The sequence below is a fragment of the Ips typographus genome, linkage group LG12 (genome assembly GCF_016097725.1).
Source record: "Ips typographus isolate SLU linkage group LG12, UJ_Ityp_2.0, whole genome shotgun sequence".
NCBI lineage: Eukaryota > Metazoa > Arthropoda > Insecta > Coleoptera > Curculionidae > Ips > Ips typographus.
This window is the reverse complement of record NC_138433.1, coordinates 1,844,453-1,862,328: the sequence shown is the minus strand read 5'-3', so window position 1 is coordinate 1,862,328 and position 17,876 is coordinate 1,844,453. Positions and strand designations below refer to the sequence as shown.

Below are 17,876 nucleotides of genomic sequence, written 5' to 3'. Positions count from 1 at the left end.
GAGAGGGAGGAAAAGAGAACGCACTATTCAAAATCTCTGACACATAAACGAGTCTAGTGTCACTGTCATTACTTTTTTGACGCTTGCCAGTGAAGCGCGTTATGTCCGGGTTTTTCTCAGTTTTTCCGTGGTTTTACGCGACCGCATCACCTATAAATGGTTAGAGTTGGATTAGATTAATTCCGAAATTACGTTCTTGTGCTTTTTAAACTGATTTAGACGTCTTATGTGCGGAAAAACAGCAAAGTGGCGTCCAAAATTCGAATGGTGCCATACCAGCCGTGGCCGTCAAGTACAGAGGGCGCTGGCGCCCTTTTGCGTTATGTTTTCCTGAGTGACTGGAGGCTGTTTAGTTTAGGAGTGAAGAGTGTGTTTTTTTGGTAAATTTACCCGGAAAATACTGGTTTACCGTCAAAACGAGCATTGCAACTCAAAACCCAATGAATAAGGCTGATAATGGCTGATGAACAGGTGAGTCAAGTGGTTTAGTTGCAGAGCAGTTCACCCTCAAACTCACTATTGTTCCAGACCATTATAAGTGTATCAATAGCTACAACACTGTTTTTAGCCCTTATCCATATTCCTACACCTATAAATCAGGGTTGATTAGGTGTGAAAAACATTCTTTTAGTTAGAAATTTTACTCATCCATTAGGGGTTAGGTTGTATTTATGATTTATGCCACAGGAAATCAGACAACTGGAGCTCCTATGCAAGCAACTGTACGAGTCCCAAGACGGTGCCATTCGCTCAGAGGCTGAAAAAGCCCTGGTCGTTTTCCAAGACAGCCCCGATGCCCTGACCAAATGTCAGGTACTGTTGGACAGGGGAGACTCAGCTTACGCTCAGTTGCTAGCTGCCACCACACTGACCAAATTAGTGTCAAGGAGTGCTCAAGGTATTTGAAAGCAATTTGTGTTTGGCACAGAAAACACCATGGTTTTTAGGTCTGAGTTTACAACAGAGAGTTGACATAAGAAACTACGTACTGAATTATCTGGCTACTAGACCTAAACTGCCTAGTTTTGTGGTTCAGGCTTTGGTCACCTTGTTTGCTAGAATCACCAAGTTGGGCTGGTTCGATCAGCATAAAGATGATTTCGTTTTTAGGAATGTCGTGTCTGATATTAGCAAATTTTTACAGGTAGTTTTTTCAGCTTCAGTTTTCTAACTACTAAATAATAATAATAAAAGCAAGTTTAAACTGTGAAGTAACATTATGGAGTGGTTATTTTAAAATTTGTGTGTTTAGGGTTCAGTGGAACATTGCATGATTGGTGTGCAGTTACTCTCACAACTTACCTGTGAAATGAATCAAATTTCCGACATTGAGGCGAATCGTTCGTTGACGAAACACCGAAAAATAGCGTCGTCGTTTCGTGATTCACAGTTATTTGAAATTTTCAGGTTGGTTGTGCGCTTTTTTGTTTTTCGTTCGCTGAAAATGTTTTTATGAAAGGTTGTCCTGTTCATTATTGGGCACCGCACGGGAAAACTGTAAAAATTTGAACTTTAGCGACGAAAATCAACACGGATTAATGACTCAACTGCTCAGGCTTGCACAGAACTGTCTGACCTTTGATTTTATAGGTAGGAAGGTAAATTAGCCCAGTTATTAGGGGGTTTTCAGTAGTGTTTTTCCTTCAGGAACTTCCACAGATGAATCATCGGATGATTTATGTACGGTGCAAATTCCGACCAGTTGGCGACCCGCTTTTTTGGATTTTACCACTTTGAAACTGTTTTTTGATCTGTATCACTCTTTGCCAACCACTTTGTCTAGTTTAGCTTTATCGTGTTTAGTGCAAATTGCTTCAGTTAGGAGATCGTTGTTTAGCAACACTGAAAGGTAGATTTATCCTGGTTTTAGTGTTTTTTTTTTTTTTAATTGTAAGTGATTTTTTTAGGGCTAAATTCCTCACTCATCTAGTCAATGGTGTGAAACACATTTTGCAAAATCCGCAAGGTTTGAGTGACCCGGCTAATTACCACGAGTTTTGCCGATTACTGGCTCGTTTAAAGAGCAATTATCAACTGGGAGAGTTGGTTATGGTTGATAATTATCCAGAGGCCATACAGTTAATTGCTAAATTCACTGTAAGCTTTTAACTGTCTAGTTTGGTAATCCATTTTTTGTGTGTTTTTTTACAGGTTCAAAGTTTGCAAATGTGGCAGTTTGCACCCAATAGTGTTCATTACTTACTCTCTTTGTGGCAAAGAATGGTGGCCTCAGTGCCGTATGTTAAAGCCACTGAGCCCCATTTGCTTGAAACTTACACTCCTGAGGTAATTTGATTAGAGAGCAGCTTATTATTAGTCATTTTGACTACCCTGTATACTGCCATATGACGTAACAGTCCGTTAATTTGAACTAAACTGTGTGACTTAGGTGACGAGCGCTTACATCACTTCCCGTTTGGATTCGGCGGCCGTGGTGGCTCGTGACGGTCTGGAAGATCCGCTAGAAGACTTAGGAATGGTCCAGCAACAGCTGGAACAGTTGTCTGTGATTGGTCGGTGCGAGTACGGCAAAACGTGCACCTTATTGGTGCAACTGTTCGACAGAGCTGCCGCCACCTATCAGGAGCTTTTGTCCGCGCCGTCTCAATCTGTTGAAATTGCCGTACAGGAAGGTATTTAACGTTCTGTATGAAAATACTCCCACAATTGTGACGTCAAATTACCGGGAACTAAAGTTGCACGTCGTCAAGGTAAAACTTAGGACGCATTCGTTTTCATCGTAATTTCGGAAAACAATAATTTGACCAACTGTTGAGTGGTTTTAGGGTTTTGAAACTGTCAAAATGACACATATACGGTATTTTAATCCGTTCGCGGACACTGATCTCAACGTTTTTACTGTTTTTTCCCATTTTCTTGGTGTGATTTTTTTAGGTGAGGTTCAAGCACAGTCTAAACCATCCTTTAACTAACAATCACCCTTTTGTCACGTTTAGAATGTGAGTTTGGTGATTTTGCCGTTTGCAGACACTGATTCTCATGTTTTCACTGTTTTTCCCATTTTCTGGTGTTGCTACCGCCCTGTACTAGGTCTGATGGATATGATTTTTTTAGATGAAGTTGAAGCACAGTCTAAACCATCCTCTTACGAACAATCACCCTTTTGTTACGTTTATAATGTGAGTTTGGTGATTTTGGCGTTTGCAGACCCTGATTCACACGTTTTCACTGTTTTTTTCCCATTTTCTGGTGTTGCTACCGCCCTGTACTAGCTCCGAAGGGTGGGATTTTTTTGGATAAAGTTCAAGCACAGTCTAAACCAGCCTTTCACTAACAATCACCCTTCTATCACGTTTAGAATGTGAGTTATGGTGATTTTGCCGTTTGCAGACACTAATTCTCATGTTTTACTTTTTTCCCATTTTCTGGTGTTGCTACCGCCCTGTACTAGGTCTGATGGGTAGGATTTTTTTAGATGAAGTTCAAGCACAGTCTAAACCATCCTTTCACTAACAATCACCCTTCTAACACGTTTAGAATGTGAGTTATGGTTGATTTTTTTTGCAGACACTGATTCCCACGTTTTCACTGTTTTTCCCCGTTTTCTGGTGTTGCTACCGCCCTGTACTAGCTCCGAAGGGTGGGATTTTTTTAGATTAAGTTCAAGCACAGTCTAAACCATCCTTTCACTAACAATCACCCTTCTAACACGTTTAGAATGTGAGTTATGGTAATTTTTGTCGTTTGCAGACCCTGATTCTCACGTTTTCACTGTTTTTCCCCATTTTCTGGTGTTGCTACCGCCCTGTACAAGGCCCGATGGGTGTGATTTTTTTAAATGGGGCTTAAGCACAGTCTAAACCATCCTTTCACTAACAATCACCCTTTTACCACGTTTAGAATGTGAGTTATGGTTGATTTTGTTTGCAGACCTGATTCACACGTTTTCACTGTTTTTCCCCATTTTCTTAATGTGGTTTTTTTAGATGAGCTTCAAGCACAGTCTAAACCATCATTTCACTAACAATCACCCTTCTAACACGTTTAGAATGTGAGTTATGGTTGATTTTGTTTACAGACACTGATTCACACGTTTTCACTGTTTTGCCCCATTTTCTGGTGTTGCTACCGCTTTGTACTAGGTCTGATGGGTGTGATTATTTAAATGACGTTCAAGCACAGTCTAAACCATCCTTTCACTAACAATCACCCTTCTATTACGTTTAGAATGTGAGTTATGGTGATTTTACCGTTTGCACACACTGATTCTCATGTTTTCACTGTTTTTCCTATTATCTGGTGTTGCTACCGCCCTGTACTAGGTCTGATGGGTGTGATTTTGTTAAATGACGTTCAAGCACAGTCTAAACCATCCTTTCACTAACAATCACCCTTCCAACCACGTTTAGAATGTGTGTTATGGTGATTTTGCTGTTTGCACACACTGATTCTCATGTTTTCACTGTTTTTCCCATTTTTTGGTGTTGCTACCTCCCTGTACTAGCTCCGAAGGGTGGGATTTTTTTAGATTAAGTTCAAGCACAGTCTAAACCATCCGTTCACTAACAATCACCCTTCTAACACGTTTAGAATGTGAGTTATGGTTGATTTTTTTTGCAGACACTGATTCCCACGTTTTCACTGTTTTTGCCCGTTTTCTCGTGTTGCTACCGCCCTGTACTAGCTCCGAAGGGTGGGATTTTTTTAGATTAAGTTGAAGCACAGTCTAAACCATCCGTTCACTAACAATCACCCTTCTAACACGTTTAGAATGTGAGTTATGGTTGATTTTTTTTGCAGACACTGATTCACACGTTTTCACTGTTTTTCCCATTTTCTGGTGTTGCTACCGCCCTGTACTAGGTCTGATGGGTGGGATTTTTTTAGATAAAGTTCAAGCACAGTCTAAACCATCCTTTCACTAACAATCACCCCTCTAACACGTTTAGAATGTGAGTTATGGTTGATTTTGTTTGCACACACTGATTCCCACGTTTTCACTGTTTTTCCCCGTTTTCTGGTGTTGCTACCGCCCTGTACTAGCTCCGAAGGGTGGGATTTTTTTAGATTAAGTTGAAGCACAGTCTAAACCATCCGTTCACTAACAATCACCCTTCTATCACGTTTAGAATGTGAGTTATGGTAATTTTTGTCGTTTGCAGACCCTGATTCTCACGTTTTCACTGTTTTTCCCCATTTTCTGGTGTTGCTACCGCCCTGTACAAGGCCCGATGGGTGTGATTTTTTTAAATGGGGCTTAAGCACAGTCTAAACCATCCTTTCACTAACAATCACCCTTTTACCACGTTTAGAATGTGAGTTATGGTTGATTTTGTTTGCAGACCTGATTCACACGTTTTCACTGTTTTTCCCCTTTTTCTTAATGTGGTTTTTTTAGATGAGCTTCAAGCACAGTCTAAACCATCATTTCACTAACAATCACCCTTCTAGCACGTTTAGAATGTGAGTTATGGTTGATTTTGTTTACAGACACTGATTCACACGTTTTCACTGTTTTGCCCCATTTTCTGGTGTTGCTACCGCTTTGTACTAGGTCTGATGGGTGTGATTATTTAAATGACGTTCAAGCACAGTCTAAACCATCCTTTCACTAACAATCACCCTTCTATTACGTTTAGAATGTGAGTTATGGTGATTTTACCGTTTGCACACACTGATTCTCATGTTTTCACTGTTTTTCCTATTATCTGGTGTTGCTACCGCCCTGTACTAGGTCTGATGGGTGTGATTTTGTTAAATGACGTTCAAGCACAGTCTAAACCATCCTTTCACTAACAATCACCCTTCCAACCACGTTTAGAATGTGAATTATGGTGATTTTGCCGTTTGCAGACACTGATTTTCACGTTTTTACTTTTTTTCCCATTTTCTGGTGTTGCTTCCGCCTTGTACTAGATCCGATGGATATGATTTTTTTAGATGGAGCTTAAGCACAGTCTAAACCATCCTTTCACTAACAATCACCCTTCTAACACGTTTAGAATGTGAGTTATGGTTGATTTTGTTTGCAGACACTGATTCACACGTTTTCACTGTTTTTCCCCATTTTCTGGTGTTGCTACCGCCCTGTACTAGCTCCGAAGGGTGGGATTTTTTTGGATAAAGTTCAAGCACAGTCTAAACCATCCTTTCACTAACAATCACCCTTCTAACACGTTTAGAATGTGAGTTATAATGATTTGGTCGTTTGCAGACACTGATTCTCAGGTTTCCACTCTTTTTCCCATTTTCTAGTGGTGCTACCGCCCTGTACTAGGTCCGATGGGTGGGATTTTTTTGGATAAAGTTCAAGCACAGTCTAAACCATCCTATCACTAACAATCACCCTTCTAACACGTTTAGAATGTGAGTTTGGAGATTTTGCCGTTTGCAGACACTGATTCTCACGTTTTTACTGTTTTTCCCATTTTCTGGTATTGCTACCGCCCTGTACTAGGTCTGATGGGTGTGATTTTGTTAAATCACGTTCAAGCACATTCTAAACCACCCTTTCAGTAACAATCACCCTTCTAACACGTTTAGAATGTGAGTTATGGTTGATTTTGTTTGCAGACATTGATTCACACGTTTTTACTGTTTTTCCCATTTTCTGGTGTTGCTACCGCCCTGTACTAGGTCCGATGGGTGGGATTTTTTTGTATAAAGTTCAAGCACAGTCTAAACCATCCTTCAACTAACAATCACCCTTCTAACACGTTTAGAATGTGAGTTTGGAGATTTTGCCGTTTGCAGACACTGATTCACACGTTTTCACTGTTTTTTGCCCCATTTTTTGGTGTTGCTACCACCATGTTCTAGAGTTGAGAGTTTTAGCACAGTCTTCACCAAAAATCACCATTCTACCGCGTTTCAAGAGACAAAAAAAAATCAAAAAAACGTTGCTATTTGCCCCAAACTGGCAACGACGTGCAACTTAGTGACAATAATCGAACCGTAGATGCATTTAGCTCAAATTTGCTTGCGTTTTTTTTTAGTTTTTAATTCAAAAAATCTCTTAAAGGACAATTAACCTGGCTGGTCTACATTATCGGATCGGCTATAGGAGGTCGAGTTTCGTTCAATTCGAACGAGGAACACGACACCATGGACGGTGAACTGGTCTGTCGGGTGCTTCAATTAATGAATCTGACCGACAATCGGTTAGCTCAAGGTTTTAACCCCAATTGCCACGCAAAAATAAATCATAATAATTGTTCTAAAACCGCTTAGGTGGCTGTGAGAAACTGGAACTGTCGATGCTCAGTTTTTTCGAACAGTTTCGGAAAATATACGTGGGCGATCAGGTGCAGAAAAACTCGAAAGTCTACAGGCGGCTGTCGGAGGTGTTGGGACTAAGCGACGAAGCCACCGTTTTAAGTGTGTTTATTAGGAAGATGTGAGTGGATATTTGAGGTTAGGTTAGGAGTGGTTCATTGTGTGATTGTTCGCAGAATAACGAATTTAAAGTATTGGGGCCGGAGCGAGACTATTATTAGTAAAACTCTTCAGTTACTAAACGATCTGTCGGTGGGCTACAGTTGCGTGAGGAAGTTGGTCAAACTGGACGAGGCAAGTATAGAGCGTCTTGTGTTGTTTTGCAGTTTGTTCAAACAAAACTTTCAGGTACAATTCATGTTAAACAATCACACCAGCGAGCATTTTCCTTTTTTGGGCAACACGGTTTCGGTAAACGAAATGCGTTGTCGCTCCATGTTTTACACTTCTTTAGGACGACTGCTCATGGTCGATTTGGGGGAAGACGAGGATCGTTTCCATAACTTTATGTTGCCTCTAACCAGTGTGTTTGAGAACATCGGTCAATTACTAGGAGCGTCGGAAAGTTCCTTGTTCACTACTGAGGAAACGAAAAAAGCTTTAATCGGCTTGTCCAGAGATTTACGAGGACTGGCGTTTTCGTTCAACACCAAAACCTCTTACATGATGCTGTTTGACTGGATGTATCCTTTTTGTTTATTTCTACAAACCCTTCCCAGTATTGGAATTTGTAATTTCTTAACTAGAGCGTTACAGTTACCCGAATTACACACCAATTTTGCACCGAGCTATCGAATTGTGGTATCACGACCCTCAAGTGACCACGCCCGTGTTAAAGCTCTTTGCCGAATTAGTACAAAACCGGTCGCAACGGCTACAGTTTGACGTTTCGTCGCCGAATGGAATACTGTTATTTAGGGAAGCTAGTAAAATTATCTGCAACTATGGTGAGTTGAAGCTTAATAACTCAGTTACGTCCAGAGTTCTATTAATATCCAGAAAAAAAAATTGAATTTGCCCTAACTGGTTGGAATAGTTAGTTAGTTTTTTGAATGGAACACAAAACTACAGTGTGTCCATAAAGTCGCGCATAAATTTTATTAAAAATCAGAGATTTGTTTTCTGGGAAAACGCTCGGACACGTCAATATTTATGTTTTATTGCGATTTTTTTGGTAATACATTCATGTATACAGGGTGACCCAAAAACAAGATACGACTGTCAACTTTATTTTTTTATATCATTTTTGGAATCTGCATCGAATTCCAAGCATAACCTAAACTAACTTAACCTAACTTAGTCTAAATATTAATTGAGTTATTTTAACTTTGTTGGACAAAGGAAAATAATTTTCAACTTTCTAAATCCACCGCTAGGGGACGTTTCGATACTACTAAAATGAAAAATGGCCAAAAACTCTGTAATTTTAAATGGAAAGGTATTGTAAAAATCTCATAAAAGTAATCCCCCATTCTACAGGGTGGTCCAGTTTTAAATGTCAATAATTCACCAATCCATAGCCAATTAAAAAATAAGTTGACATTCATTTTGTCATTTTCCTGAAAAGTGCTTCCTAAGAAAAATACAGTCCTTCAAATTTTTGTTTAAAAAATCGTTTTTTTGTCATAACTGTCATACCGTTGGAGCAATATTGATCAAATTTGGAACAAGCACTTTACTAACCTAAACCAACTTAAAATTGTCTTGGAAACGGAAAATTCACTTAAGAAGTTAACATTAACATTAGGTTCATAAAAATTGTCTTGAAAACGAACTTTTCGTGCTTTTTACTTTGCTTTTCATTTTCTTCGAATTCTGGACTATTTTTAGTGGTTCAAAACTGCTTTCAGCTTGGAAAATCGAGTTTCAAGACTATCTTCACCAAGTTATTGACATAGCAAACTTAAAAAACAATTTTTACAATCTTCGTAGACTTAAAATAGCATTCCAAGCTTTGTCACTATTAAATCGACTTCTAGACACCTTAGTGCTAAAAATTCGGGTATTTCTTAATAAACTAGACTGTTTTCAGTGCCTCAAATCGAGTTTCAAGACTATCTTTACAAAGTTTTTGACTTATTAAATTGACTTCTACACTCATAGGTGCAATAAATTGTAGCATCTCTAAGAAATTCAGACTGTTTTTAGTGCTTTTTAAGACTGAAAAATCGAGTTTAAGACTATTTCAAAAAGTCAAGTTTCTTCAGTAATAAAAGTAAAAAATGTTGGTACCAAATGCTACAATAATAGTCTTGAGAACTAATTTTTAGAAATAAAATAGTCCGAAAATTTAATTTACTTCTAGACTCGTTGTCCAGTCCAAAAAATTCAGTTGTACACCAATTAAAGTCTTGAAAATATACTTTTGGACTCTCTTTAGTCCTAGTAAAGTCAGTTCTAGCATTAAAAGTCAATTTTTATATTATTTTTAGTAGTAAAAAATGAGTTTCATGCACAATACCATCTTTGTCTTGATTTCCGGACTTTTTTTAGTTCTTGAATGCCACTTTCAGACACTCAACCAGGAAGGCAGTCTGAGAAAGCGAATCATAAGACATTCCTAGTAGTAAAAAAGTTTTTAGACTATTCAGTACAAATTTGGACTTTCACAAGTCTTGGATGTTCAGTTTTAAACTATAAAACGATTTTTTAAATTGAAATTTGAAGGACTGTATCTTCCTTAGGAAACGTTTTTCAGAAAAATGACATAATGCAAGTCAACTTATTTTTTGATTAGCTGTAAAATGGTGAATTATTGACATTTAAAACTGGACCACCCTGTATACCAAGAATGTTCCTATTTAACTTTTTTTTCTATCTCTTCAAATAAAGTGGAGTCCAAAGTTTGCTTTGAAAGAAGTGAAATATTTCGAAAACGGCTAATCGTAGAAACTTCGTTTTTTCGACATTTTAAAGAGCATTTTCTGTCCTAGTGTCCTGAAACAATGTTCCATTTAGTTTTCGGTCTTTTCGATAGAGGGCGTTTTTACAAAAATTGCACTTTTATCTTAGATACCCCTCTCTCTTTTTTTTTTCGTTTTTGTTGTCTGAATCAAAACTGAATTGCGTGTACTAATGACTGCCATTATAACCAAACCCTATGCAACATATAGAGTATTTTAATTTGATTAATAATAGTAGTAATGTTTATAACTGTAAAAAGGCTATTCTTAACGATTTTTCAATAATATCTAGTGTTGCAATTTTTGTAAAAACGCCCTCTATCGAAAAGACCGAAAACTAAATAGAACATTGTTTTGGGACACTCTACAGGACAGAAAATGCTCTTTAAAATGTCGAAAAAACGAAGTTTCTACGATTAGCCGTTTTCGAGATATTTCACCTCTTTCAAAGCAAACTTTGGACTACTCCCATCACTTTATTTGAAGAGAGAAAATTCTTTGTAAAGAATACTATACCTTTCCATTTAAATTTTCAAAGTACGCTTTTACTTGGAAAATTGATTAGAATCACTGAAAATGTTCCAGTAAGTCAATTTTTATAAAATTTCACTGTTTTTCAAGGTTTTAGCATTGAAAGTTGACTAGAATGATTGCAAATAGTTTAGCAAGTCAATTTTTATTAAATTTGACTGTTTTTTGACGCTTTTACTTGAAAAAATGACTAGAATTACTGAAAATGTTCTAGTAAGTCAATTTTTATAAAATTTCACTGTTTTTCAAGGTTTTGACATTGAAAATTGACTAGAATAATTGCAAATAGTTTAGCAAGTCAATTTTTATTAAATTTGACTGTTTTTTAACGCTTTTACTTGGAAAATTGATTAGAATCACTGAAAATGTTCCAGTAAGTCAATTTTTATTAAATTTCACTCTTTTTCAAGGTTTTGACAATTAAAATTGACTAGAATGATTGCAAATAGTTTAGCAAGTCAATTTTTATTAAATTTGACTGTTTTTTAACGCTTTTACTTGGAAAATTGATTAGAATCACTGAAAATGTTCCAGTAAGTCAATTTTTATTAAATTTCACTCTTTTTCAAGGTTTTGACAATGAAAATTGACTAGAATGATTGCAAATAGTTTAGCAAGTCAATTTTTATTAAATTTGACTGTTTTTTGACGCTTTTACTTGAAAAAATGACTAGAATTACTGAAAATGTTCCAGTAAGTCAATTTTTATAAAATTTCACTCTTTTTCAAGGTTTTGACAATGAAAATTAACTAGAATGATTGCAAATAGTTTAGCAAGTCAATTTTTATTAAATTTGACTGTTTTTTAACGCTTTTACTTGGAAAATTGATTAGAATCACTGAAAATGTTCCAGTAAGTCAATTTTTATAAAATTTCACTGTTTTTCAAGGTTTTAGCATTGAAAGTTGACTAGAATGATTGCAAATAGTTTAGCAAGTCAATTTTTATTAAATTTGACTGTTTTTTAACGCTTTTACTTGAAAAAATGACTAGAATTACTGAAAATGTTCCAGTAAGTCAATTTTTATAAAATTTCACTGTTTTTCAAGGTTTTGACATTGAAAATTAACTAGAATGATTGCAAATAGTTTAGCAAGTCAATTTTTATTAAATTTGACTGTTTTTTGACGCTTTTACTTGAAAAAATGACTAGAATTACTGAAAATGTTCCAGTAAGTCAATTTTTATTAAATTTCACTCTTTTTCAAGGTTTTGACAATGAAAATTGACTAGAATGATTGCAAATAGTTTAGCAAGTCAATTTTTATTAAATTTGACTGTTTTTTAACGCTTTTACTTGAAAAAATGACTAGAATTACTGAAAATGTTCCAGTAAGTCAATTTTTATAAAATTTCACTGTTTTTCAAGGTTTTGACATTGAAAATTGACTAGAATGATTGCAAATAGTTTAGCAAGTCAATTTTTATTAAATTTGACTGTTTTTTAACGCTTTTACTTGGAAAATTGATTAGAATCACTGAAAATGTTCCAGTAAGTCAATTTTTATAAAATTTCACTGTTTTTCAAGGTTTTAGCATTGAAAGTTGACTAGAATGATTGCAAATAGTTTAGCAAGTCAATTTTTATTAAATTTGACTGTTTTTTAACGCTTTTACTTGAAAAAATGACTAGAATTACTGAAAATGTTCCAGTAAGTCAATTTTTATAAAATTTCACTGTTTTTCAAGGTTTTGACATTGAAAATTAACTAGAATGATTGCAAATAGTTTAGCAAGTCAATTTTTATTAAATTTGACTGTTTTTTGACGCTTTTACTTGAAAAAATGACTAGAATTACTGAAAATGTTCCAGTAAGTCAATTTTTATTAAATTTCACTCTTTTTCAAGGTTTTGACAATGAAAATTGACTAGAATGATTGCAAATAGTTTAGCAAGTCAATTTTTATTAAATTTGACTGTTTTTTGACGCTTTTACTTGAAAAAATGACTAGAATTACTGAAAATGTTCCAGTAAGTCAATTTTTATAAAATTTCACTCTTTTTCAAGGTTTTGACAATGAAAATTAACTAGAATGATTGCAAATAGTTTAGCAAGTCAATTTTTATTAAATTTGACTGTTTTTTAACGCTTTTACTTGGAAAATTGATTAGAATCACTGAAAATGTTCCAGTAAGTCAATTTTTATAAAATTTCACTGTTTTTCAAGGTTTTAGCATTGAAAGTTGACTAGAATGATTGCAAATAGTTTAGCAAGTCAATTTTTATTAAATTTGACTGTTTTTTAACGCTTTTACTTGAAAAAATGACTAGAATTACTGAAAATGTTCCAGTAAGTCAATTTTTATAAAATTTCACTGTTTTTCAAGGTTTTGACATTGAAAATTAACTAGAATGATTGCAAATAGTTTAGCAAGTCAATTTTTATTAAATTTGACTGTTTTTTGACGCTTTTACTTGAAAAAATGACTAGAATTACTGAAAATGTTCCAGTAAGTCAATTTTTATTAAATTTCACTCTTTTTCAAGGTTTTGACAATGAAAATTGACTAGAATGATTGCAAATAGTTTAGCAAGTCAATTTTTATTAAATTTGACTGTTTTTTAACGCTTTTACTTGAAAAAATGACTAGAATTACTGAAAATGTTCCAGTAAGTCAATTTTTATAAAATTTCACTGTTTTTCAAGGTTTTGACATTGAAAATTGACTAGAATGATTGCAAATAGTTTAGCAAGTCAATTTTTATTAAATTTGACTGTTTTTTAACGCTTTTACTTGGAAAATTGATTAGAATCACTGAAAATGTTCCAGTAAGTCAATTTTTATAAAATTTCACTGTTTTTCAAGGTTTTAGCATTGAAAGTTGACTAGAATGATTGCAAATAGTTTAGCAAGTCAATTTTTATTAAATTTGACTGTTTTTTAACGCTTTTACTTGAAAAAATGACTAGAATTACTGAAAATGTTCCAGTAAGTCAATTTTTATAAAATTTCACTGTTTTTCAAGGTTTTGACATTGAAAATTAACTAGAATGATTGCAAATAGTTTAGCAAGTCAATTTTTATTAAATTTGACTGTTTTTTGACGCTTTTACTTGAAAAAATGACTAGAATTACTGAAAATGTTCCAGTAAGTCAATTTTTATTAAATTTCACTCTTTTTCAAGGTTTTGACAATGAAAATTGACTAGAATGATTGCAAATAGTTTAGCAAGTCAATTTTTATTAAATTTGACTGTTTTTTAACGCTTTTACTTGAAAAAATGACTAGAATTACTGAAAATGTTCCAGTAAGTCAATTTTTATAAAATTTCACTGTTTTTCAAGGTTTTGACATTGAAAATTGACTAGAATGATTGCAAATAGTTTAGCAAGTCAATTTTTATTAAATTTGACTGTTTTTTAACGCTTTTACTTGGAAAATTGATTAGAATCACTGAAAATGTTCCAGTAAGTCAATTTTTATAAAATTTCACTGTTTTTCAAGGTTTTCCCATTTTTCATTTTAGTGGTATCGAAACGCTCCCTAGCGGTGGATTTAGAAAGCTGAAAATTAAATTCAGTATTTTCTCTTGGCCACATTTACTAATTAAAAAAAATTCTTGTAGCCATACTACGTATATTGGACACCCTGTGTGTACATTTTCTGATTAATTGATAAATAAAGTTTCTTCTGTAGAATACAGTGCCGTACTCGGAAAATTACTTAAAGAACTACAGTGGGTTAAATAGTGTCGGTTTTGCTTTACAAAGAGTCAGTGAAATGCAAATAATTTTCTTGTCCTTCAAAATCGCATTTGCCATGAATCATCATATTTGACGTCACAATGATCTAATTTGACACTTGGTCAAATGCAGTGTTTTGTTAAACTACGTCATAGTGACGTCGAATTAGCACGGCACTCTAGATGAAGCATTAACTCGTACTAATGCACCGCCTACTATACTAGAAAGCCTAGAAGGTGCTTGTCAAAAATTCCAATATGGCGGGAATAGTGGTGACAGTTTGTATTGTGGAATTTTTACGGTTTAAAATCAAAACTTGAGGTTATTTGCGTAAGATATTTTTGTTAGGTTAGTTTGTGTTATTTTCTCTCTAAATATTCTAAGGACTTTGTTATTAATTCAGGAAGTCGAATCCTTAACGTAGAAGTAACCAAAGAACAGATGTATCCAATGAAGCTGAAAGGAATCTCTGTGTGTTTTTCAATGTTGAAAGCGGCCTTGTGCGGTAGCTACGTGAATTTCGGCGTGTTCAGACTGTACGGGGACGAGGCTTTGGACAATGCACTCAACGTGTTCGTTAAACTGTTACTGTCAATCCCGCAAAGCGATCTCTTAGTAAGTTCCGCTCGTTTGTTTTCTAGTGGAATTAGAAAAAAATTCTGTTGCGCAGGACTATCCAAAACTGTCGCAGACCTACTACGTGCTGCTAGAATGTCTGGCGCAGGATCACATGAATTTTTTGGCCACATTAGAGCCCCAAGTGTTCCTCTACATAGTGTCCTCGATCTCCGAAGGACTGACAGCCTTAGGTGGGCATTATAATCTCTATACAGGTCCGTGTATCGGTTAGAGACGAAGCCTGATTCGCTTGTAGCACTCTGTAGAAGCTTATTTATTTTTCCCCTAATTTGTGCTAGTATTTGACCTGGTTTTTGCAGATACCATGGTGTGTACAGGCTGTTGCGCCACCCTGGATCACATAGTCACCTACCTGTTTAAGCAATTGACTCAAAAAGGTTCGTATCATAGACTAATAATGATAGGTACAGACAATCAGCGCAATGTAATTAAAGTGGCACCCAAAAAGTGTATTTTGAGCCGCTTCAGTTGTAGGTAAACTCTAAGAGATGGCGCTAATACAGCGCTCGTCATTGCAGACATAGTTGCCAACTTTTGCAGTATTTCCGCTTTCTTTTGCTATCCCATCTGAACTGCCTAAGAAAGCTTGATTTTTTCAAATAAATTTGAGTTAAATTACTCGTATTTTGAAATCTAAACAAGATAAGAATTTCTGGATAAAGATTCTATTTATTTTAAGAGTCACAGGACTCTTTTTTAACGTCAAAACAGAATCCTGTAGGTCACGTGACCGTTTTTTTTTTTAGTTTTAAACTGATACACTAAATCACGTGTCTATTTGTACGCATAAAATGCATTTTTATCGTCACGTGACAGTTTTTATGTTTAGGCTATTTTTTTTCAAATCGCGGGACTTTTTTAACGTCAAAACAGATCCTAAAGGTCACGTGACCCGTTTAAGATTAAAAATGGAATTATAATGTCACATGACAGTTTTAAATGTCATTTGTGAAGAATCCAATGGCCACGTGACAATTTTCAATTATTTTAACGTCAAAACGAAATCCTAAAGGTCCCATGACTGTTTTAGATGTCAAAGTATAAGTAAGAGTCACCTGACTCCTTATAATGTGCAAATGGTCACGTGACGATTTTCAAAAATAAAATATAGTTTTAAAGGTCACGTGACTCTTTTTACAGGTCATATAGTCGCATGACGATTTTTAATAATCAAACTTTTTTTTAAAAAGTCACGTGATTCTTTTTTAATGTCAAACCGAAATCCTGAAGGTCACGTGACTGTAAATAGCGAAATATTGTTTAAAGGGTCACGTGACCGTTTTTCAGTTTGTACTGAGATTTATTTAAATTACGCGACTCCTTTTAATGAGCAAATGGTCACGTGACGACTCGAAATTTAATTTTTTAGTCCACGTGACTCTTTTTTTACTTGAAAACGGATCCTAAAGGTCACGTGACCCGTTTAAGATTAAAATTGGATTTTATAATGTCACATGACAGTTTTGAATGTCAAAATGTCATTTAAAGGATCACATGCTCGTTTTTCAGTTTAAATCAAACCGTTCACGACAAACCGAAATCCTAAAGGTCCCATGACTGTTTTAGGATGTCACGTGACTGTTTTTACAGTTCATAAAGTCGCACGACGTTTTTAAATTTTCAAATTGTATTTTTAAAGGTCACGTGACTCTTATTTAATGCCAAAACGGAACCGTGAAGATCACGTGACTGTAAATGACAAAATATTATTGAATTAAGTTGAATTTAATTTTAAAGATTACGTGACCGTTTTTTAGTTTCAAACTCTACATTTTAAGGTACAAATGGTCACGTGACATAAAATTCATAATGTATTAAGTATAAAATAACCCCCCTTGATGAATATTAAAAATAAATTAAACTAAAAATACAACGAAGTGAAACACAATAATTTAAGAAAACACACACAAAATCTGTTATTTTTTGCCTAATAGAGACAAAACAAAAATGTGATTTGTCAACTAGACAACGCCGCATTAAAACTGTCCAAAGATGTAAAATAACGCATATATGCGTTTAGTGGTGCCATCTCATGCTGCTTACTTAAATTAATTTTCAGTTCCATATTGCCACTCTGTCTATACTTATCATTTAGTCTATGGTTCCTATTTATCTATCAGTCGTAAAATATGTACGGGTGTATTGTGGGTTGCAGCTTATCCGGGCAAAAAGACGCCGCTCCCCCAAGCTGGCGGCGATATGCTGATGAAAGTTCTGGAAATGCATCCGGAAATTTTGCAACAAATTTTAAGCACCGTCCTCAACGTTATCATGTTTGAGGACTGCAGGAATCAATGGTCCATGTCCAGGCCTTTACTCGTGCTTATATTGCTGAACGAAGACTATTTTGCACAGTTACGAGAAAGTATAATACGGTAAGTGTATTTTTGTGTTTTAATGTGCAAACTGCACTGACATTTTGCATCCAGGAGTCAACCACCGGACAAACAAAGCGCCATGGCTCAATGGTTCGAGAACCTAATGGACGGTATCGAACGGAATTTACTGATTAAAAATAGGGACAGGTGAGAAAGTGTCATTTTTTTTGACAGGGTTTGTTCCAACTGGATTTTTTAGGTTCACGCAAAACTTGTCAATGTTCCGGCGCGACATTAACGACTCGCTAAAAGGACCGAACGTGAACACGGTACCGGTCAGCGACATGATGACGTCATAGTGGCTAAGTATGGTTGTTTGGTGTGTAAAAAATGCTGCGTGGGGATGTAAAAGTGATCGTGAGAGAAAACTGGTGTAAACTAATTAATTGCAAATATAAAGAAAAAGATGTTTGTTATTTAGTTTTAAGTTTGTTTTCGTTTAATTCCACCTTCACAGTGTTGCCAATTTTTTATTTTTTCCCTTAAAAAGATTCTTAAAG

The 17,876-nt window shown here is 35.3% G+C and overlaps 1 protein-coding gene across 2 annotated transcripts; it reads left to right on the top strand.

Moving 5' to 3' along the window:
- The first annotated feature begins 182 nt into the window (after positions 1-182).
- Positions 183-17,797, top strand: Ranbp16 (Ran-binding protein 16). 2 transcript variants are annotated; one of them, XM_081990829.1, is made up of 20 exons: positions 183-471; positions 688-898; positions 948-1,144; positions 1,253-1,407; positions 1,460-1,590; positions 1,648-1,849; positions 1,908-2,097; positions 2,152-2,286; positions 2,390-2,633; positions 6,983-7,132; positions 7,192-7,357; positions 7,413-7,530; positions 7,585-7,919; positions 7,993-8,183; positions 14,763-14,974; positions 15,030-15,192; positions 15,298-15,375; positions 17,154-17,373; positions 17,428-17,523; positions 17,576-17,797. In XM_081990829.1, exons 1-20 carry the CDS (start codon positions 457-459, stop codon positions 17,673-17,675), a joined length of 3,309 nt encoding a protein of 1,102 aa, XP_081846955.1. In that variant the 5' UTR covers positions 183-456; the 3' UTR covers positions 17,676-17,797. The 2 variants fall into 2 exon arrangements, with proteins under 2 accessions (XP_081846955.1, XP_081846956.1); XM_081990830.1 differs by having other exon boundaries at positions 187-471; positions 15,030-15,168.
- The last annotated feature ends 79 nt before the right edge of the window (positions 17,798-17,876 follow it).